The 25,724-nt window shown below is 34.2% G+C and overlaps 1 protein-coding gene across 1 annotated transcript in view; it reads right to left on the bottom strand.

Moving 5' to 3' along the window:
* LOC139888913 (110 kDa U5 small nuclear ribonucleoprotein component CLO-like) overlaps positions 1 to 25,724 on the bottom strand; it is a 75,176-nt gene that overhangs the window by 7,115 nt on the left and 42,337 nt on the right. Inside the window, exon 3 of the mRNA XM_071871894.1 lies at positions 19,969 to 20,129. Coding sequence (XP_071727995.1) covers positions 19,969 to 20,129 — 161 coding nt within the window. The remainder of the gene's footprint in view (positions 1 to 19,968; positions 20,130 to 25,724) is intronic.

Below are 25,724 nucleotides of genomic sequence, written 5' to 3' on the forward strand. Positions count from 1 at the left end.
AAATGGTCATAGCGCGGCGAAGTGTGAGGTCTACGGACCAGGGGTTAATAGAACAAAAGGAACAAATGGTGTCGGAACGAGTAATGGCGGAGCAAGTAGTGTCGGAGCAAGTTATGCCAATGTAGTTTGTTATAAATGTGGAAAACCGGGCCACATTATTAGAAATTTCCCAAACCAGGAGAACACGAATGGACAAGGCCGCGGAAGAGTTTTCAATATTAATGCGGCAGAGGCACAGGAAGACCCGGAGCTTGTTACGGGTACGTTTCTTATTGACAATAAATCTGCTTACGTTTTATTTGATTCGGGTGCGGATAGAAGCTATATGAGTAGAGATTTTTGTGCTAAATTAAGTTGTCCATTGACGCCTTTGGATAGTAAATTTTTACTCGAATTAGCAAATGGTAAATTAATTTCAGCAGATAATATATGTCGGAATCGAGAAATTAAACTGGTTAGCGAAACATTTAAGATTGATTTGATACCAGTAGAGTTAGGGAGTTTTGATGTGATAATCGGTATGGACTGGTTGAAAGAAGTGAAAGCAGAGATCGTTTGTTACAAAAATGCAATTCGCATTATACGAGAAAAAGGAAAACCCTTAATGGTGTACGGAGAAAAAGGCAACACGAAGCTACATCTTATTAGTAATTTGAAGGCACAAAAACTAATAAGAAAAGGTTGCTATGCTGTTCTAGCACACGTCGAGAAAGTACAAACTGAAGAAAAGAGCATCAATGATGTTCCCGTCGCAAAAGAATTTCCCGATGTATTTCCGAAAGAATTACCGGGATTACCCCCACATCGATCCGTTGAATTTCAAATAGATCTTGTACCAGGAGCTGCACCAATAGCTCGTGCTCCTTACAGACTCGCACCCAGCGAGATGAAAGAACTGCAAAGCCAATTACAAGAACTTTTAGAGCGTGGTTTCATTCGACCAAGCACATCACCTTGGGGAGCTCCTGTTTTGTTTGTCAAGAAGAAAGATGGTACATTCAGGTTGTGTATCGACTACCGAGAGTTAAACAAACTTAAGAACAAGAATCGCTACCCACTACCGAGAATCGACAACTTATTTGATCAACTACAAGGCTCGTCTGTTTATTCAAAGATTGACTTATGTTCCGGGTATCATCAAATGCGGGTGAAAGAAGATGATATTCCAAAGACTGCTTTCAGAACACGTTACGGTCATTACGAGTTTATGGTCATGCCGTTTGGTTTAACTAATGCACCAGCTGTGTTCATGGACCTTATGAACTGAGTGTGTGGACCATACCTTGACAAGTTTGTCATTGTTTTCATTGATGACATACTTATTTACTCAAAGAATGACCAAGAACACGGTGAACATTTGAGAAAGGTGTTAGAAGTATTGAGGAAGGAAGAATTGTACGCTAAGTTTTCAAAGTGTGCATTTTGGTTGGAAGAAGTTCAATTCCTCGGTCACATAGTGAACAAAGAAGGTATTAAGGTGGATCCGGCAAAGATAGAAACTGTTGAAAAGTGGGAAACCCCGAAAACTCCGAAACACATACGCCAGTTTTTAGGACTAGCTGGTTACTACAGAAGGTTCATCCAAGACTTTTCCAGAATAGCAAAACCCTTGACTGCATTAACGCATAAAGGGAAGAAATTTGAATGGAATGATGAACAAGAGAAAGCGTTTCAGTTATTGAAGAAAAAGCTAACTACGGCACCTATATTGTCATTGCCTGAAGGGAATGATGATTTTGTGATTTATTGTGACGCATCAAAGCAAGGTCTCGGTTGTGTATTAATGCAACGAACGAAGGTGATTGCTTATGCGTCTAGACAATTGAAGATTCATGAACAAAATTATACGACGCATGATTTGGAATTAGGCGCGGTTGTTTTTGCATTAAAGACTTGGAGGCACTACTTATATGGGGTCAAAAGTATTATATATACCGACCACAAAAGTCTTCAACACATATTTAATCAGAAACAACTGAATATGAGGCAGCGTAGGTGGATTGAATTGTTGAATGATTACGACTTTGAGATTCGTTACCACCCGGGGAAGGCAAATGTGGTAGCCGATGCCTTGAGCAGGAAGGACAGAGAACCCATTCGAGTAAAATCTATGAATATAATGATTCATAATAACCTTACTACTCAAATAAAGGAGGCGCAACAAGGAGTTTTAAAAGAGGGAAATTTAAAGGATGAAATACCCAAGGGATCGGAGAAGCATCTTAATATTCGAGAAGACGGAACCCGGTATAGGGCTGAAAGGATTTGGGTACCAAAATTTGGAGATATGAGAGAAATGGTACTTAGAGAAGCTCATAAAACCAGATACTCAATACATCCTGGAACGGGGAAGATGTACAAGGATCTCAAGAAACATTTTTGGTGGCCGGGTATGAAAGCCGATGTTGCTAAATATGTAGGAGAATGTTTGACGTGTTCTAAGGTCAAAGCTGAGCATCAGAAACCATCAGGTCTACTTCAACAACCCGAAATCCCAGAATGGAAATGGGAAAACATTACCATGGATTTCATCACTAAATTGCCAAGGACTGCAAGTGGTTTTGATACTATTTGGGTAATAGTTGATCGTCTCACCAAATCAGCACACTTCCTGCCAATAAGAGAAGATGACAAGATGGAGAAGTTAGCACGACTGTATTTGAAGGAAGTCGTCTACAGACATGGAATACCAATCTCTATTATCTCTGATAGGGATGGCAGATTTATTTCAAGATTCTGGCAGACATTACAGCAAGCATTAGGAACTCGTCTAGACATGAGTACTGCCTATCATCCACAAACTGATGGGCAGAGCGAAAGGACGATACAAACGCTTGAAGACATGCTACGAGCATGTGTTATTGATTTTGGAAACAGTTGGGATCGACATCTACCATTAGCAGAATTTTCCTACAACAACAGCTACCATTCAAGCATTGAGATGGCGCCGTTTGAAGCACTTTATTGTAGAAAGTGCAGGTCTCCGATTTGTTGGAGTGAAGTGGGGGATAGACAGATTAAGGGTCCGGAGATTATACAAGAAACTACCGAGAAGATCATCCAAATTCAACAACGGTTGAAAACCGCCCAAAGTCGACAAAAGAGCTACGCTGACATTAAAAGAAAAGATATAGAATTTGAAATTGGAGAGATGGTCATGCTTAAAGTTGCACCTTGGAAAGGCGTTGTTCGATTTGGTAAACGAGGGAAATTAAATCCAAGGTATATTGGACCATTCAAGATTATTGATCGTGTCGGACCAGTAGCTTACCGACTTGAGTTACCTCAACAACTCGCGGCTGTACATAACACTTTCCACGTCTCGAATTTGAAGAAATGTTTTGCTAAAGAAGATCTCACTATTCCGTTAGATGAAATCCAAATCAACGAAAAACTTCAATTCATCGAAGAACCCGTCGAAATAATGGATCGTGAGGTTAAAAGACTTAAGCAAAACAAGATACCAATTGTTAAGGTTCAATGGAATGCTCGTAGAGGACCCGAGTTCACCTGGGAGCGTGAAGATCAGATGAAGAAGAAATACCCGCATCTATTTCCAGAAGATTCGTCAACACCTTCAACAGCTTAAAATTTCGGGACGAAATTTATTTAACGGGTAGGTACTGTAGTGACCCGAACTTTTCCATGTTTATATATATTAACTGAGATTGATATTTACATGATTAAATGTTTCCAACATGTTAAGCAATCAAACTTGTTAAGACTTGATTAATTGAAATAGGTTTCATATAGACAATTGACCACCCAAGTTGACCGGTGATTCACGAACGTTAAAACTTGTAAAAACTATATGATGACATATATATGGATATATATATATTTAACATGATACTATGATAAGTAAACATATCATTAAGTATATTAACAATGAACTACATATGTAAAAACAAGACTACTAACTTAATGATTTTTAAACGAGACATATATGTAACGATTATCGTTGTAAAGACATTTAATGGATATATATCATATTAAGAGATATTCATACATGATAATATCATGATAATATAATAATTTAAAATCTCATTTGATATTATAAACATTGGGTTAACAACATTTAACAAGATCGTTAACCTAAAGGTTTCAAAACAACACTTACATGTAACGACTAACGATGACTTAACAACTCAGTTAAAATGTATATACATGTAGTGTTTTAATATGTATTTATACACTTTTGAAAGACTTCAATACACTTATCAAAATACTTCTACTTAACAAAAATGCTTACAATTACATCCTTGTTCAGTTTCATCAACAATTCTACTCGTATGCACCCGTATTCGTACTCGTACAATACACAGCTTTTAGATGTATGTACTATTGGTATATACACTCCAATGATCAGCTCTTAGCAGCCCATGTGAGTCACCTAACACATGTGGGAACCATCATTTGGCAACTAGCATGAAATATCTCATAAAATTACAAAAATATGAGTAATCATTCATGACTTATTTACATGAAAACAAAATTACATATCCTTTATATCTAATCCATACACCAACGACCAAAAACACCTACAAACACTTTAATTCTTCAATTTTATTCATCTAATTGATCTCTCTCAAGTTCTATCTTCAAGTTCTAAGTGTTCTTCATATATTCTACAAGTTCTAGTTACATAAAATCAAGAATACTTTCAAGTTTGCTAGCTCACTTCCAATCTTGTAAGGTGATCATCCAACCTCAAGAAATCTTTGTTTCTTACAGTAGGTTATCATTCTAATACAAGGTAATAATCATATTCAAACTTTGGTTCAATTTCTATAACTATAACAATCTTATTTCAAGTGATGATCTTACTTGAACTTGTTTTCGTGTCATGATTCTGCTTCAAGAACTTCGAGCCATCCAAGGATCCATTGAAGCTAGATCCATTTTTCTCTTTTCCAGTAGGTTTATCCAAGGAACTTAAGGTAGTAATGATGTTCATAACATCATTCAATTCATACATATAAAGCTATCTTATTCGAAGGTTTAAACTTGTAATCACTAGAACATAGTTTAGTTAATTCTAAACTTGTTCGCAAACAAAATTTAATCCTTCTAACTTGACTTTTAAAATCAACTAAACACATGTTCTATATCTATATGATATGCTAACTTAATGATTTAAAACCTGGAAACACGAAAAACACCGTAAAACCGGATTTACGCCGTCGTAGTAACACCGCGGGCTGTTTTGGGTTAGTTAATTAAAAACTATGATAAACTTTGATTTAAAAGTTGTTATTCTGAGAAAATGATTTTTATTATTAACATGAAACTATATCCAAAAATTATGGTTAAACTCAAAGTGGAAGTATGTTTTCTAAAATGGTCATCTAGACGTCGTTCTTTCGACTGAAATGACTACCTTTACAAAAACGACTTGTAACTTATTTTTCCGACTATAAACCTATACTTTTTCTACTTAGATTCATAAAATAGAGTTCAATATGAAACCATAGCAATTTGATTCACTCAAAACGGATTTAAAATGAAGAAGTTATGGGTAAAACAAGATTGGATAATTTTTCTCATTTTAGCTACGTGAAAATTGGTAACAAATCTATTCCAACCATAACTTAATCAACTTGTATTGTATATTATGTAATCTTGAGATACCATAGACACGTATACAATGTTTCGACCTATCATGTCGACACATCTATATATATTTCGGAACAACCATAGACACTCTATATGTGAATGTTGGAGTTAGCTATACAGGGTTGAGGTTGATTCCAAAATATATATAGTTTGAGTTGTGATCAATACTGAGATACGTATACACTGGGTCGTGGATTGATTCAAGATAATATTTATCGATTTATTTCTGTACATCTAACTGTGGACAACTAGTTGTAGGTTACTAACGAGGACAGCTGACTTAATAAACTTAAAACATCAAAATATATTAAAAGTGTTGTAAATATATTTTGAACATACTTTGATATATATGTATATATTGTTATAGGTTCGTGAATCAACCAGTGGCCAAATCTTACTTCCCGACGAAGTAAAAATCTGTGAAAGTGAGTTATAGTCCCACTTTTAAAATCTAATATTTTTGGGATGAGAATACATGCAGGTTTTATAAATGATTTACAAAATAGACACAAGTACGTTGAAATGTCCCGTTCTTATTGATTAAAAACGTTCCATATTAATTGATTTCGTTGCGAGGTTTTGACCTCTATATGAGACGTTTTTCAAAGACTACATTCATTTTAAAACAAACCATAACCTTTATTTCATAAATAAAGGTTTAAAAAGCTTTACGTAGATTATCAAATAATGATAATCTAAAATATCCTGTTTACACACGACCATTACATAATGGTTTACAATACAAATATGTTACATCGAAATCAGTTTCTTGAATGCAGTTTTTACACAATATCATACAAACATGGACTCCAAATCTTGTCCTTATTTTAGTATGCAACAGCGGAAGCTCTTAATATTCACCTGAGAATAAACATGCTTTAAACGTCAACAAAAATGTTGGTGAGTTATAGGTTTAACCTATATATATCAAATCGTAACAATAGACCACAAGATTTCATATTTCAATACACATCCCATACATAGAGATAAAAATCATTCATATGGTGAACACCTGGTAACCGACATTAACAAGATGCATATATAAGAATATCCCCATCATTCCGGGATACCCTTCGGATATGATATAAATTTCGAAGTACTAAAGCATCCGGTACTTTGGATGGGGCTTGTTGGGCCCGATAGATCTATCTTTAGGATTCGCGTCAATTAGGGTGTCTGTTCCCTAATTCTTAGATTACCAGACTTAATAAAAAGGGGCATATTCGATTTCGATAATTCAACCATAGAATGTAGTTTCACGTACTTGTGTCTATTTTGTAAATCATTTATAAAACGTGCATGTATTCTCATCCCAAAAATATTAGATTTTAAAAGTGGGACTATAACTCACTTTCACAGATTTTTACTTCGTCGGAAAGTAAGACTTGGCCACTGGTTGATTCACGAACCTATAACAATATATACATATATATCAAAGTATGTCCAAAATATATTTACAACACTTTTAATATATTTTGATGTTTTAAGTTTATTAAGTCAGCTGTCCTCGTTAGTAACCTACAACTAGTTGTCCACAGTTAGATGTACAGAAATAAATCGATAAATATTATCTTGAATCAATCCACGACCCAGTGTATACGTATCTCAGTATTGATCACAACTCAAACTATATATATTTTGGAATCAACCTCAACCCTGTATAGCTAACTCCAACATTCACATATAGAGTGTCTATGGTTGTTCCGAAATATATATAGATGTGTCGACATGATAGGTCGAAACATTGTATACGTGTCTATGGTATCTCAAGATTACATAATATACAATACAAGTTGATTAAGTTATGGTTGGAATATATTTGTTACCAATTTTCACATAGCTAAAATGAGAAAAATTATCCAATCTTGTTTTACCCATAACTTCTTCATTTTAAATCCGTTTTGAGTGAATCAAATTGCTATGGTTTCATATTGAACTCTATTTTATGAATCTAAACAGAAAAAGTATAGGTTTATAGTCGGAAAAATAAGTTACAAGTCGTTTTTATAAAGGTAGTCATTTCAGTTGAAAGAACGACGTCTAGATGACCATTTTAGAAAACATACTTCCACTTTGAGTTTAACCATAATTTTTGGATATAGTTTCATGTTCATAATAAAAATCATTTTCTCAGAATAACAATTTTTAAATCAAAGTTTATCATAGTTTTTAATTAACTAACCCAAAACAGCCCGCGGTGTTACTATGACGGCGTAAATCCGGTTTTACGGTGTTTTTCGTGTTTCCAGGTTTTAAATCATTAAGTTAGCATATCATATAGATATAGAACATGTGTTTAGTTGATTTTAAAAGTCAAGTTAGAAGGATTAACTTTTGTTTGCGAACAAGTTTAGAATTTACTAAACTATGTTCTAGTGATTACAAGTTTAAACCTTCGAATAAGATAACTTTATATGTATGAATCGAATGATGTTATGAACATCATTACTACCTTAAGTTCCTTGGATAAACCTACTGGAAAATAGAAAAATGGATCTAGCTTCAATGGATCCTTGGATGGCTCGAAGTTCTTGAAGCAGAATCATGACACGAAAACAAGTTCAAGTAAGATCATCACTTGAAATAAGATTGTTATAGTTATAGAAATTGAACCAAAGTTTGAATATGATTATTACCTTGTATTAGAATGATAACCTACTGTAAGAAACAAAGATTTCTTGAGGTTGGATGATCACCTTACAAGATTGGAAGTGAGCTAGCAAACTTGAAAGTATTCTTGATTTTATGAAACTAGAACTTTTGGAATTTATGAAGAACACTTAGAACTTGAAGATAGAACTTGAGAGAGATCAATTAGATGAAGAAAATTGAAGAATGAAAGTGTTTGTAGGTGTTTTTGGTCGTTGGTGTATGGATTAGATATAAAGGATATGTAATTTTGTTTTCATGTAAATAAGTCATGAATAATTACTCATATTTTTGTAATTTTATGAGATATTTCATGCTAGTTGCCAAATGATGGTTCCCACATGTTTTAGGTGACTCACATGGGCTGCTAAGAGCTGATCATTGGAGTGTATATACCAATAGTACATACATCTAAAAGCTGTGTATTGTACGAGTACGAATACGGGTGCATACGAGTAGAATTGTTGATGAAACTGAACGAGGATGTAATTGTAAGCATTTTTGTTAAGTAGAAGTATTTTGATAAGTGTATTGAAGTCTTTCAAAAGTGTATAAATACATATTAAAACACTACATGTATATACATTTTAACTGAGTCGTTAAGTCATCGTTAGTCGTTACATGTAAGTGTTGTTTTGAAACCTTTAGGTTAACGATCTTGTTAAATGTTGTTAACCCAATGTTTATAATATCAAATGAGATTTTAAATTATTATATTATCATGATATTATCATGTATGAATATCTCTTAATATGATATATATACATTAAATGTCTTTACAACGATAATCGTTACATATATGTCTCGTTTAAAAATCATTAAGTTAGTAGTCTTGTTTTTACATATGTAGTTCATTGTTAATATACTTAATGATATGTTTACTTATCATAGTATCATGTTAACTATATATATATATATCCATATATATGTCATCATATAGTTTTTACAAGTTTTAACGTTCGTGAATCACCGGTCAACTTGGGTGGTCAATTGTCTATATGAAACATATTTCAATTAATCAAGTCTTAACAAGTTTGATTGCTTAACATGTTAGAAACATTTAATCATGTAAATATCAATCTCAATTAATATATATAAACATGGAAAATTTCGGGTCACTACAGTACCTACCCGTTAAATAAATTTCATCCCGAAATTTTAAGCTGTTGAAGGTGTTGACGAATCTTCTGGAAATAGATGCGGGTATTTCTTCTTCATCTGATCTTCACTCTCCCAGGTGAACTCGGGTCCTCTACGAGCATTCCATCGAACCTTAACAATTGGTATCTTGTTTTGCTTAAGTCTTTTAACCTCACGATCCATTATTTCGACGGGTTCTTCAATGAATTGAAGTTTTTCGTTGATTTGGATTTCATCTAACGGAATAGTGAGATCTTCTTTAGCAAAACATTTCTTCAAATTCGAGACGTGGAAAGTGTTATGTACAGCTGCGAGTTGTTGAGGTAACTCAAGTCGGTAAGCTACTGGTCCGACACGATCAATAATCTTGAATGGTCCAATATACCTTGGATTTAATTTCCCTCGTTTACCAAATCGAACAACGCCTTTCCAAGGTGCAACTTTAAGCATGACCATCTCTCCAATTTCAAATTCTATATCTTTTCTTTTAATGTCAGCGTAGCTCTTTTGTCGACTTTGGGCGGTTTTCAACCGTTGTTGAATTTGGATGATCTTCTCGGTAGTTTCTTGTATAATCTCCGGACCCGTAATCTGTCTATCCCCCACTTCACTCCAACAAATCGGAGACCTGCACTTTCTACCATAAAGTGCTTCAAACGGCGCCATCTCAATGCTTGAATGGTAGCTGTTGTTGTAGGAAAATTCTGCTAACGGTAGATGTCGATCCCAACTGTTTCCGAAATCAATAACACATGCTCGTAGCATGTCTTCAAGCGTTTGTATCGTCCTTTCGCTCTGCCCATCAGTTTGTGGATGATAGGCAGTACTCATGTCTAGACGAGTTCCTAATGCTTGCTGTAATGTCTGCCAGAATCTTGAAATAAATCTGCCATCCCTATCAGAGATAATAGAGATTGGTATTCCATGTCTGGAGATGACTTCCTTCAAATACAGTCGTGCTAACTTCTCCATCTTGTCATCTTCTCTTATTGGCAAGAAGTGTGCTGATTTGGTGAGACGGTCAACTATTACCCAAATAGTATCAAAACCACTTGCAGTCCTTGGCAATTTAGTGATGAAATCCATGGTAATGTTTTCCCATTTCCATTCCGGGATTTCGGGTTGTTGAAGTAGACCTGATGGTTTCTGATGCTCAGCTTTGACCTTAGAACACGTCAAACATTCTCCTACGTATTTAGCAACATCGGCTTTCATACCCGGCCACCAAAAATATTTCTTGAGATCCTTGTACATCTTCCCCGTTCCAGGATGTATTGAGTATCTGGTTTTATGAGCTTCTCTAAGTACCATTTCTCTCATATCTCCAAATTTTGGTACCCAAATCCTTTCGGTCCTATACCGGGTTCCGTCTTCCCGAATATTAAGATGCTTCTCCGATCCTTTGGGTATTTCATCCTTTAAATTTCCCTCTTTTAAAACTCCTTGTTGCGCCTCCTTTATTTGAGTAGTAATGTTATTATGAATCATTATATTCATAGATTTTACTCGAATGGGTTCTCTGTCCTTCCTGCTCAAGGCATCGGCTACCACATTTGCCTTCCCCGGGTGGTAACGGATCTCAAAGTCGTAATCATTCAATAATTCAATCCACCTACGCTGCCTCATATTCAGTTGTTTCTGATTAAATATGTGTTGAAGACTTTTGTGGTCGGTATATATAATACTTTTGACCCCATATAAGTAGTGCCTCCAAGTCTTTAATGCAAAAACAACCGCGCCTAATTCCAAATCATGCGTCGTATAATTTTGTTCGTGAATCTTCAATTGTCTAGACGCATAAGCAATCACCTTCGTTCGTTGCATTAATACACAACCGAGACCTTGCTTTGATGCATCACAATAAATCACAAAATCATAATTCCCTTCAGGCAATGACAATATAGGTGCCGTAGTTAGCTTTTTCTTCAATAACTGAAACGCTTTCTCTTGTTCATCATTCCATTCAAATTTCTTCCCTTTATGCATTAATGCAGTCAAGGGTTTTGCTATTCTGGAAAAGTCTTAGATGAACCTTCTGTAGTAACCAGCTAGTCCTAAAAACTGGCGTATGTGTTTCGGAGTTTTCGGGGTTTCCCACTTTTCAACAGTTTCTATCTTTGCCGGATCCACCTTAATACCTTCTTTGTTCACTATGTGACCGAGGAATTGAACTTCTTCTAACCAAAATGCACACTTTGAAAACTTAGCATACAATTCTTCCTTCCTCAATACTTCTAACACCTTTCTCAAATGTTCACCGTGTTCTTGGTCATTCTTTGAGTAAATAAGTATGTCATCAATGAAAACAATGACAAACTTGTCAAGGTATGGTCCACACACTCGGTTCATAAGGTCCATGAACACAGCTGGTGCATTAGTTAAACCAAATGGCATGACCATAAACTCGTAATGACCGTAACGTGTTCTGAAAGCAGTCTTTGGAATATCATCTTCTTTCACCCGCATTTGATGATACCCGGAACGTAAGTCAATCTTTGAATAAACAGACGAGCCTTGTAGTTGATCAAATAAGTCATCGATTCTCGGTAGTGGGTAGCGGTTCTTGATGGTAAGTTTGTTCAACTCTCGGTAGTCGATACACAACCTGAATGTACCATCTTTCTTCTTGACAAACAAAACAGGAGCTCCCCACGGTGATGTGCTTGGTCGAATGAAACCACGCTCTAAAAGTTCTTGTAATTGGCTTTGCAGTTCTTTCATCTCGCTGGGTGCGAGTCTGTAAGGAGCACGAGCTATTGGTGCAGCTCCTGGTACAAGATCTATTTGAAATTCAACGGATCGATGTGGGGGTAATCCCGGTAATTCTGTCGGAAATACATCGGGAAATTCTTTTGCGACGGGAACATCATTGATGCTCTTTTCTTCAGTTTGTACTTTCTCGACGTGTGCTAGAACAGCATAGCAACCTTTTCTTATTAGTTTTTGTGCCTTCAAATTACTAATAAGATGTAGCTTCGTGTTGCCCTTTTCTCCGTACACCATTAAGGGTTTTCCTTTTTCTCGTATAATACGAATTGCATTTTTGTAACAAACGATCTCTGCTTTCACTTCTTTCAACCAGTCCATACCGATTATCACATCAAAAATCCCTAACTCTACTGGTATCAAATCAATCTTAAATGTTTCGCTAACCAGTTTAATTTCTCGATTCCGACATATATTATCTGCTGAAATTAATTTACCATTTTCTAATTCGAGTAAAAATTTACTATCCAAAGGCATCAATGGACAACTTAATTTAGCACAAAAATCTCTACTCATATAGCTTCTATCCGCACCCGAATCAAATAAAACGTAAGCAGATTTATTGTCAATAAGAAACGTACCCGTAACAAGCTCCGGGTCTTCCTGTGCCTCTGCCGCATTAATATTGAAAACTCTTCCACGTCCTTGTCCATTCGTGTTCTCCTGGTTCGGGCAATTTCTAATAATGTGGCCCGGTTTTCCACATTTATAACAAACTACATTGGCATAACTTGCTCCGACACTACTTGCTCCGCCATTACTCGTTCCGACACTATTTATTCCTTTCGTTCTATTAACCCCTGGTCCGTAGACCTCACACTTCGCCGCGCTATGACCATTTCTTTTACACTTGTTGCAAAATTTGGTGCAGAACCCCGAGTGATTCTTTTCACACCTTTGGCATAGCTACTTCTGATTGTTGTTGTTGTTGCGGTTATTATTGTTGTTGGGATGATTGTTGTATTTGCTGTTGTTGTTGTTGTTGTTGTTGGACCGTTTGTTGTAGTTGCGATTGATGTTGCGATTGTTGGGATAATTGTTGCGATTATTGTTGTAATTGCTGTTGTTGTTGTATTGGTGATTCTTATCACCGTTTTCCTCCCACTTTTTTTTGACTTGCTTCACATTGGCCTCTTCAGCAGTCTGTTCTTTAATTCTTTCTTCAATCTGGTTCACTAGTTTGTGAGCCATTCTACATGCCTGTTGTATGGAGGCTGGCTCGTGTGAACTTATATCTTCTTGGATTCTTTCCGGTAATCCTTTCACAAACGCGTCGATCTTCTCTTCCTCATCTTCGAATGCTCCCGGACACAATAGGCACAATTCTGTGAATCGTCTTTCGTACGTGGTAATATCAAATCCTTGGGTTCGTAACCCTCTAAGTTCTGTCTTGAGCTTATTGACCTCGGTTCTGGGACGGTACTTCTCGTTCATCAAGTGCTTGAATGCTGACCACGGTAGTGCGTACGCATCGTCTTGTCCCACTTGCTCTAGATAGGTATTCCACCATGTTAACGCAGAACCTGTGAAGGTATGCGTAGCGTACTTCACTTTGTCCTCTTCAGTACACTTACTTATGGCAAACACCGATTCGACCTTCTCGGTCCACCGTTTCAATCCGATCGGTCCTTCGGTTCCATCAAATTCCAAAGGTTTGCAGGCAGTGAATTCTTTGTAGGTGCATCCTACACGATTTCCTGTACTGCTGGATCCAACGTTATTGTTGGTATGTAGCGCAGCCTGTACTGCGGCTATGTTTGAAGCTAGAAAAGTACGGAATTCCTCTTCATTCATATTCACGGTGTGTCGAGTAGTCGGTGCCATTTCCTTCAAAATAGTTAAATGGAACAAGTTAATCATACAGAATATTAAGAGTAGTTAATAGTATTTAGTAGCATAATATGAACTCATTTATAAAAGCTTTTTCTTCATATTAGCGTTTTATAAGTTTAAATTCGGGTAGTACCTACCCGTTAAGTTCATACTTAGTAGCTAATATACAATTCAACTACTACAATTCTATATGAAAAACTGGTTATAATAATATTTCGCGTTCAAACTTTTATACAATATTTTACAAACTTACAATACCGCTTATTTTACATAAACCATGAAATATAGCACACAATAACTTTGATACAAGATAGTTGTGAAGATAATTCTAGCTAGTACACAAGTCGTTCAGCAAAGGCAATAAAGACACGTAATTCATACGTCCAGAAACAAGTCATGCATTCTGGTTTTACTAGGACTACTTCCCATCCTTGGTCTTGTGGAACATAACCGTTATGGCCGTTGATAAGACAGCGTGTTGTAACATCGTCAAAGGGACGAGGGTTACGTAATGTCCAACAGTCCCGTAACAATCTAAAAACCTCATTTCTTACCCCAATTACCGACTCCGTCACTTGTGGAAACATTTTGTTTAATAGTTGTAGCCCGATGTTCTTGTTCTCACTTTGGTGAGAAGCGAACATTACTAATCCGTAAGCATAACATGCTTCTTTATGTTGCATGTTAGCCGCTTTTTCTAAATCACGAAGTCCAATATTCGGATATATTGAGTCAAAATAATTTCTTAACCCGTTGCGTAAAATAGCATTTGGGTTCCCCGCAATATATGCGTCAAAGTAAACACATCGTAACTTATGGGTTTCCCAATGTGATATCCCCCATCTTTCAAACGAAAGTCTCTTATAAACCAAGACATTCTTGGAACGTTCTTCGAATGTCTTACAAACTGATCTCGCCTTAAATAGTTGTGCCGAGGAATTCTGGCCGACTCTAGACAAGATTTCATCAATCATGTCTCCGGGTAGGTCTCTTAAAATATTGGGTTGTCTATCCATTTTGTGTTTTTAAACTGTAAAATAGACAAGAGTTAGATTCATAAAAAAAAATACTTATTAATACAAGCAATTTTTACATATATCATAAAGCATAAGAACACTATATTACATATATTACACCACACGAATACAACTATCTTATTCCGACTCGCTCGTTTCTTCTTCTTCGGTTTTGGTTCGTTTTGCCAAGTTTCTAGGGATATATGATGTTCCCCTAATACGAGCCGTCGTTGTCCACATTGGTTTAGAAAAACCTGGTGGTTTAGAGGTTCCCGGGTCATTGTTACAACTTAAGGACTTTGGGCGTTGACGATACATATAAAGTTCATCGGGGTTGGAATTAGATTTCTCTATTTTTATGCCCTTTCCCTTATTATTTTCTTTTGCCTTTTTAAATTCAGTTGGGGTAATTTCTATAACATCATCGGAATTCTCGTCGGAATCCGATTCATCGGAGAATTGGTAATCCTCCCAATATTTTGCTTCCTTGGCGGAAACACCATTGACCATAATTAACCTTGGTCGGTTGGTTGAGGATTCTCTTTTACTTAACCGTTTTATTATTTCCCCCACCGGTTCCGATTCTTCTTCCGGTTCCGATTCTTCTTCCGGTTCCGATTCTTCTTCCGGTTCCGACTCTTCTTCCGGTTCCTCTTCGGGAACTTGTGAATCAGTCCACGAATCATTCCAATTTACATTTGACTCTTCATTATTATTAGGTGAGTCAATGGGACTTGTTCTAGAGGTAGACATCTATCAAACACGTTAAGAAATTAATATATCACATAATATTCATATGTTAAAAATATATAGTTTCCAACAAAAATGTTAAGCAATCATTTTTAAAGAAAACACGGTCGAAGTCCAGACTCACTAATGCATCCTAACAAACTCGATAAGACACACTAATGCAAATTTTCTGGTTCTCTAAGACCAACGCTCTGATACCAACTGAAATGTCCCGTTCTTATTGATTAAAAACGTTCCATATTAATTGATTTCGTTGCGAGGTTTTGACCTCTATATGAGACGTTTTTCAAAGACTACATTCATTTTAAAACAAACCATAACCTTTATTTCATAAATAAAGGTTTAAAAAGCTTTACGTAGATTATCAAATAATGATAATCTAAAATATCCTGTTTACACACGACCATTACATAATGGTTTACAATACAAATATGTTACATCGAAATCAGTTTCTTGAATGCAGTTTTTACACAATATCATACAAACATGGACTCCAAATCTTGTCCTTATTTTAGTATGCAACAGCGGAAGCTCTTAATATTCACCTGAGAATAAACATGCTTTAAACGTTAACAAAAATGTTGGTGAGTTATAGGTTTAACCTATATATATCAAATCGTAACAATAGACCACAAGATTTCATATTTCAATACACATCCCATACATAGAGATAAAAATCATTCATATGGTGAACACCTGGTAACCGACATTAACAAGATGCATATATAAGAATATCCCCATCATTCCGGGACACCCTTCGGATATGATATAAATTTCGAAGTACTAAAGCATCCGGTACTTTGGATGGGGCTTGTTGGGCCCGATAGATCTATCTTTAGGATTCGCGTCAATTAGGGTGTCTGTTTCCTAATTCTTAGATTACCAGACTTAATAAAAAGGGGCATATTCGATTTCGATAATTCAACCATAGAATGTAGTTTCACGTACTTGTGTCTATTTTGTAAATCATTTATAAAACCTGCATGTATTCTCATCCCAAAAATATTAGATTTTAAAAGTGGGACTATAACTCACTTTCACAGATTTTTACTTCGTCGGGAAGTAAGACTTGGCCACTGGTTGATTCACGAACCTATAACAATATATACATATATATCAAAGTATGTTCAAAATATATTTACAACACTTTTAATATATTTTGATGTTTTAAGTTTATTAAGTCAGCTGTCCTCGTTAGTAACCTACAACTAGTTGTCCACAGTTAGATGTACAGAAATAAATCGATAAATATTATCTTGAATCAATCCACGACCCAGTGTATACGTATCTCAGTATTGATCACAACCCAAACTATATATATTTTGGAATCAACCTCAACCCTGTATAGCTAACTCCAACATTCACATATAGAGTGTCTATGGTTGTTCCAAAATATATATAGATGTGTCGACATGATAGGTCGAAACATTGTATACGTGTCTATGGTATCTCAAGATTACATAATATACAATACAAGTTGATTAAGTTATGGTTGGAATATATTTGTTACCAATTTTCACGTAGCTAAAATGAGAAAAATTATCCAATCTTGTTTTACCCATAACTTCTTCATTTTAAATCCGTTTTGAGTGAATAAAATTGCTATGGTTTCATATTGAACTCTATTTTATGAATCTAAACAGAAAAAGTATAGGTTTATAGTCGGAAAAATAAGTTACAAGTCGTTTTTATAAAGGTAGTCATTTCAGTCGAAAGAACGACGTCTAGATGACCATTTTAGAAAACATACTTCCACTTTGAGTTTAACCATAATTTTTGGATATAGTTTCATGTTCATAATAAAAATCATTTTGTCAAAATAACAATTTTTAAATCAAAGTTTATCATAGTTTTTAATTAACTAACCCAAAACAGCCCGCGGTGTTACTATGACGGCGTAAATCCTGTTTTACGGTGTTTTTCGTGTTTCCAGGTTTTAAATCATTAAGTTAGCATATCATATAGATATAGAACATGTGTTTAGTTGATTTTAAAAGTCAAGTTAGAAGGATTAACTTTTGTTTGCGAACAATTTTAGAATTTACTAAACTATGTTCTAGTGATTACAAGTTTAAACCTTCGAATAAGATAACTTTATATGTATGAATTGAATGATGTTATGAACATCATTACTACCTTAAGTTCCTTGGATAAACCTACTGTAAAATAGAAAAATGGATCTAGCTTCAATGGATCCTTGGATGGCTCGAAGTTCTTGAAGCAGAATCATGACACGAAAACAAGTTCAAGTAAGATCATCACTTGAAATAAGATTGTTATAGTTATAGAAATTGAACCAAAGTTTGAATATGATTATTACCTTGTATTAGAATGATAACCTACTGTAAGAAACAAAGATTTCTTGAGGTTGGATGATCACCTTACAAGATTGGAAGTGAGCTAGCAAACTTGAAAGTATTCTTGATTTTATGAAACTAGAACTTTTGGAATTTATGAAGAACACTTAGAACTTGAAGATAGAACTTGAGAGAGATCAATTAGATGAAGAAAATTGAAGAATGAAAGTGTTTGTAGGTGTTTTTGGTCATTGGTGTATGGATTAGATATAAAGGATATGTAATTTTGTTTTCATGTAAATAAGTCATGAATGATTACTCATATTTTTGTAATTTTATGAGATATTTCATGCTAGTTGCCAAATGATGGTTCCCACATGTGTTAGGTGACTCACATGGGCTGCTAAGAGCTGATCATTGGAGTGTATATACCAATAGTACATACATCTAAAAGCTGTGTATTGTACGAGTACGAATACGGGTGCATACGAGTAGAATTGTTGATGAAACTGAACGAGGATGTAATTGTAAGCATTTTTGTTAAGTAGAAGTATTTTGATAAGTGTACTGAAGTCTTTCAAAAGTGTATAAATACATATTAAAACACTACATGTATATACATTTTAACTGAGTCGTTAAGTCATCGTTAGTCGTTACATGTAAGTGTTGTTTTGAAACCTTTAGGTTAACGATCTTGTTAAATGTTGTTAACCCAATGTTTATAATATCAAATGAGATTTTAAATTATTATATTATCATGATATTATCATGTATGAATATCTCTTAATATGATATATATACATTAAATGTCTTTACAACGATAATCGTTACATATATGTCTCGTTTAAAAATCATTAAGTTAGTAGTCTTGTTTTTACATATGTAGTTCATTGTTAATATACTTAATGATATGTTTACTTATCATAGTATCATGTTAACTATATATATATCCATATATATGTCATCATATAGTTTTTACAAGTTTTAACGTTCGTGAATCACCGGTCAACTTGGGTGGTCAATTGTCTATATGAAACATATTTCAATTAATCAAGTCTTAACAAGTTTGATTGCTTAACATGTTGGAAACATTTAATCATGTAAATATCAATCTCAATTAATATATATAAACATGGAAAAGTTCGGGTCACTACATACGTGAAACTACATTCTATGGTTGAATTATCGAAATCGAATATGCCCCTTTTTATTAAGTCTGGTAATCTAAGAATTAGGGAACAGACACCCTAATTGACGCGAATCCTAAAGATAGATCTATTGGGCCTAACAAACCCCATCCAAAGTACCGGATGCTTTAGTACTTCGAAATTTATATCATATCCGAAGGGTGTCCCGGAATGATGGGGATATTCTTATATATGCATCTTGTTAATGTCGGTTACCAGGTGTTCACCATATGAATGATTTTTATCTCTATGTATGGGATGTGTATTGAAATATGAAATCTTGTGGTCTATTATTATGATTTGATATATATAGGTTAAACCTATAACTCACCAACATTTTTGTTGACGTTTTAAGCATGTTTATTCTCAGGTGATTATTAAGAGCTTCCGCTGTCGCATACTTAAATAAGGACGAGATTTGGAGTCCATGCTTGTATGATATTGTGTAAAAACTGCATTCAAGAAACTTATTTTGTTGTAACATATTTGTATTGTAAACCATTATGTAATGGTCGTGTGTAAACAGGATATTTTAGATTATCATTATTTGATAATCTACGTAAAGCTTTTTAAACCTTTATTGATGAAATAAAGGTTATGGTTTGTTTTAAAATGAATGCAGTCTTTGAAAAACGTCTCATATAGAGGTCAAAACCTCGCAACGAAATCAATTAATATGGAACATTTTTAATCAATAAGAACGGGACATTTCACATAAGCCGTGGTGTTGCCATGAGAAAAGCTGAATAAGCCACACGACGAGCAGTTGGAATGATTTGACCAGTTCCACAATGTAGTGGCTCTGGTACAATTTTCGCATCCACGATTTTAAATTTAACGTTACGGATTGGCTCGTCGCAAAGCTGGTGATAATGCTAAAAACGAACATATATTTCATAGCATTATTCCTCAAGAAAGACAAGCTTTTAGTTGCAATTGTCCTATTTACAAGTGATATTCGCTTAAATAATAAAAGGTGAAGACAAAAGACAGATTCGACGAATTGAAGACGCAAACGACCAAAAAGCTCAAAAGTACAAAATACAATCAAAGAGGTTCCAATTATTGATAAGAAACGTCTCAAAATTACAAGAGTACAAGATTCAAAACGAAAAGTACAAGATATTAAATTGTACGCAAGGACGTTCGAAAATCCGGAACTTGGACCAGAGTCAACTCTCAACGCTCGACGCAACGGACTAAAAATTACAAGTCAACTATGCACATAAATATAATATAATATATAATTAATTCTTAAAATTAATATATATATTATATTATATTATAAAACCGTCGGCAGAAGAAAACAACCAAATGTGAGCCTCCCCAGCTGGCCATGCGATCGCATGGCCTGGAAGGCATAAATCCATGCGATCGCATGAGCCCCAGTTCCAGCCCACATGCCTATAAAAATCGAGCTTTGGTGCACCACAAAAACATCTTTTTCTTCTTCACTCAACGTAGTATATGTATATATAATTTATATTTTAATTTTAATTTTAATTTTAAATCCTAATAATAAGGGTGTGTTAGCGAATGTTGTAAGAGTGTAAGTCGAAATTCTGTCCGTGTAACGCTACGCTATTTTTAATCATTGTAATTTATGTTCAACCCTTTTAATTTAATGTCTCGTAGCTAAGTTATTATTATGCTTATTTAATCCGAAGTAATCATGATGTTGGGCTAAAAATATTAAAATTGGGTAATTGGGCTTTGTACCATAATTGGGGTTTGGACAAAAGAACGACACTTGTGGAAATTAGACTATGGGCTATTAATGGGCTTTATATTTGTTTAACTAAATGATAGTTTGTTAATGTTAATATAAAGATTTACAATTGGACGTCCCTATAAATAACCATATACACTCAATCGGACACGATGGGCGGGATATTTATATGTACGAATAATCGTTCATTTAATCGGACACGGGAATGGATTAATAGCCACTAGAATTATTAAAACATGGGTGAAATTATGTACAAGGACACTTGGTATAATTGTTAACACAGTATTAAAACCTTGGGTTACACTCAGTCGACATCCTGGTGTAATTATTAAACAAAGTAATAAAACCTTGTTACAGTTTAAGTCCCCAATTAGTTGGAATATTTGACTTCGGGTATAAGGATAATTTGACGAGGACACTCGCACTTTATATTTATGACTGATGGACTGTTATGGACAAAAACCAGACGGACATATTAAATAATCCAGCACAAAGGACAATTAACCCATGGGCATAAAACTAAAATCAACACGTCAAACATCATGATTACGGAAGTTTAAATAAGCATAATTCTTTTATTTCATATTTAATTTCCTTTATTTTATATTTAATTGCACTTCTAATTATCGCATTTTTATTTATTGTTATTTAATTGCACTTTTAATTATCGTACTTTTTAATTATCGCAAGTTTATTTTATCGCACTTTTATTTATCGCAATTTCATTATCGTTATTTACTTTACGCTTTAAATTAAGTCTTTTATTTATTTAATATTTTACATTTGGTTTTAACTGCGACTAAAGTTTTAAAATCGACAAACCGGTCATTAAACGGTAAAAAAACCCCCCTTTAAAATAATAATATTACTTATATATATATTCGTATTTTTATAAATTAAACTAATATAGCGTTAAGCTTTGATTAAAAGATTTTCCCTGTGGAACGAACCGAACTTACTAAAAACTACACTACTGTACGATTAGGTACACTGCCTATAAGTGTTGTAGCAAGGTTTAAGTATTTCCATTCTATAAATAAATAAATATCTTGTGTAAAATTGTATCGTATTTAATAGTATTTCCTGCTAAAATTTAAGCTATTTTATATACACCTCGCATAACATCAGCTGGCCCTCACATGCACCCCATTGGAATCTGTTAGAAGTTTATATTTCAAAATCATAAGCAAAAAAAGTTCATAATTTATTCATTCCAGATGTAGTCAGACTTATCTTCATGTTTCCTTCATTATATATAGCTAATACATGTTATAGCCTATATCATTTCAAGGGAAAAGTTTTCTGATATACTATATGTGTTCATTTCTACGTTTATTATAAAACAATGCCTATATCTTATCATAATGCTTATAACTTCAAAAAGAATGGAACCAAGTGTATACAGCATCAACACAGTAATGATAATAACAAACCAAAATAATTGCAACAATATTGCCACTTCTTCAAAATCCAGATATTTGCACATACGACTATGAACTTACTCTTAGCATAACACTGTGCACTTATCGCGTGCAACCATGTATCAAATAAAGACCATGACAATGTTTTAACAACTAATCATGCAATAAAAATCTTTAAGAAATCAATATTGTTATTACCTGAATTGTATTGTTATAGGAAACAGATGACAACCAGAATGGGACAACCACATTGTTATCGAACGTGTCTATAGCTTGCCTGCCCTTTATTATTTTCTAAGTATGACATCCACAACTGCTGTTTTGAATTGGTGTGCTTGTTGGTGTCTTTTGATATGCAATCGAATTATTATCACAGTGATTCCGAAGTATTTATTATCGATTTTGACGATGTGATTTTCATGTTCACCCACCTATATATATAGAAACAAAAGTTAGATTTTATTGATGAGAAAATATCACAATTACGGCTTGTATATATATAAAACCCCAAACCCTAAACCCTAAACCCAAAACTCTAAACCTTTTGTGTTAAGAATCAAAGAGGATAAGATCACACGTACCTGTCCTGTCATGTACACAAAGTGCAAGTCGTATTCTGCATTTCAGTCACGAATGTTAGATAACAAAATGTTGTACAGTACGTGTTAAATACTTTTTGTAAATTTTCAATACATATACACTTTGTTACACTTTATAATATCATGCTGAGCTTCTAATGGAATGTGATGATTCATAGTACCATCATCATATGCCATGTTACACGACTCTTCTATTCTATTTAACCTCTAAAAATATCAAGACAATACTTTCTTGATGATTCGATCTTTTTCGGATATTCTGGTAATTTGACAAATCAAGACCGTGCTATTTCAATTTTTTTCTTAGAACATTAACTATGTTCATTCCGAAATTCCTATCTACGAATTCTGGACCATTACTCGCTTTACTAGAGGTCGAGAAGAGAATAAAAAGGCAAAGAGCTCCAAAATATAAGAGAAAATATAAAGCCCAAGAACAACACGGAGGTTACAAACCGTGGATATTAATACGAATAGCAATATAAAGACACGGTAGAATTAAGAATAGTATCACCCCAAGGTAATAGTAGAAGTAAACAGATTTTTCTGGTAGAAGATTGAAAAGAAGGATGACAGAAATGATAATTAGGGAAATATCAAGGATTAGAACGGGATTAAACATTTTCATAATCTTTTGGATGTATGAACTAAGAAAGAAAGTATAGGAATGGTGAAAATAATGGAACGGAAAAAGTTTAATTTATAATGGGAACATCAGACAGAGTAATCGAGGCAGATCACCATATTTAATTATAGAGATCCTAATTCCCTTAAATCCTGAAGAATTCGATCTTATAGATTTAGAAGATTTTCTTTAATCCCTTGAATTCTGGAATTCAACTAAGGCAACGTTAAAAGTTAAGACGCACCTTATTTTTTAAATTTAACCCTGACTACGTAAAAAGCTAAGATGAATCTTTACTTCTTTATTTTGCTCTTTTGTGATAACTTCACTCGTACTCTTTGAGTAATCGAATTATCTTATCCATATTACTCAACAGTAATAAAACTTTATTTATCAGCTCATATGCGTCATGAAAACATACTTATTGTCAACCATGACGATCCCAATCAAATTTCGTGACGAAATTTCTTTAACGGGTAGGTACTGTGACGACCCGGAAATTTCCGATCAAATTTAAACTTAATCTGTATATGTTTCCGACACGATAAGCAAAGTCTGTAATATTGAGTCTCAAAAATTTTGAACTGTTTCATATATTCAATTGACCTTCGACTGTTTCGACGATTCACGAACAATTAATTGTAAATAGATATGAGTGTATATATATAAATAATAATTGGAAGTATAATTTGAAATATTAAATGTTGTTGTTATGAAATATGATATTATAAAAATTATTTAAAAACATATCTATATATAAATAAAAGTATATTAAAAATAAATATTAAATAATTGTAGTACTCGTTTGATATTTCGATTGATATTAAGCAAGTTAAAAACGAACTTATGCGATATTAAAATAAACAGTGATCCGAAAATGAGTTCTATAAATTTTAGGCTTACTAAAAATGTATTTAGGATCTAGTTATTAAATTTTAGCACTTTTTATATTTTACCCAGAATTGAGAGGGACAGTTGATGTAATTTTTATTTAATAAATTAAGGATCGAATTTTATACCATAATGACCAAAATAATTAAATATAGTTAATCTAAAAATTTGAGATTTTTCTGAAGATTATTATCCGCAAATATTTAACAATAGATCACGAAATCCAGTCCGTGATCGAAATAGTAAACCAATAGTAATAGGCGGCTAACAAATTACACGTTTTTATTAATAATATTATTATAATTATTATTATATTATTATTATTCTATCAATCGTGTTTACAGATATTTAGGAATTTGAATGATTGAAATATATATATTCATTCATCTCTCTAAAACTTATATAAATATATAAGCATACATGAGATATATACACATACATATAAAACTATCTATCTACTTCCCTTCTATGGAATCTAATCACCACTACCACCTTACAGTCGGATCACCATGGCAACACCACCACACGCCACTAGTCACTACCATTCCCAACAACCCCCTGCTTGTATTTTCTCCTATCTTCTGTCCAAACCATCCAACGAAACCAAAATCTTCAACCTTGAACAAACACCACAACTCGTATACCATTTAAACCACCACGAGAACCACTTTGCTTTCTCTTTCGTTTCTTAATCGACTAAACCATCATCACAATCGAATCCATCACCACCCTCAATCACCTTCACCAACCGTAAACCACCATGAACAAACCGCCATGATCAACCATCGTGTACATCTATTCTACTGTCTATTTTTTTTGTTTAAATTGAAGGCCAAACCACACAAGAACACCTACCAAATTGATCATCATAATAACCATCTGTATGTTTTCTGTTTTAGACCAGAGCATCAACATTAGGTACAATCGTAAATACCCATTTCCTTCTTCATTATTGTTTTAGCTACTGCAGCTGTTAATCCGTTTATTATTTTCTTTTTTGATTCATAAACACCCATAATCACCATCCTCAAACCACCGAGTGCACCACCCAAATGCCACCCCAAAATCATTACAATCGAACACCCATCACAACTTACACCTTTACTACTAACACTTTCTTTTTCTATTGGAAATCATAACAACCGCTCCTCTTTACTTAATAGTAACTGCAACCCATCACCTTTTATCAACTTCTGTTACAGTTA

The sequence above is a fragment of the Rutidosis leptorrhynchoides genome, chromosome 2 (genome assembly GCF_046630445.1).
Source record: "Rutidosis leptorrhynchoides isolate AG116_Rl617_1_P2 chromosome 2, CSIRO_AGI_Rlap_v1, whole genome shotgun sequence".
In the NCBI taxonomy this organism is placed as follows: domain Eukaryota; kingdom Viridiplantae; phylum Streptophyta; class Magnoliopsida; order Asterales; family Asteraceae; genus Rutidosis; species Rutidosis leptorrhynchoides.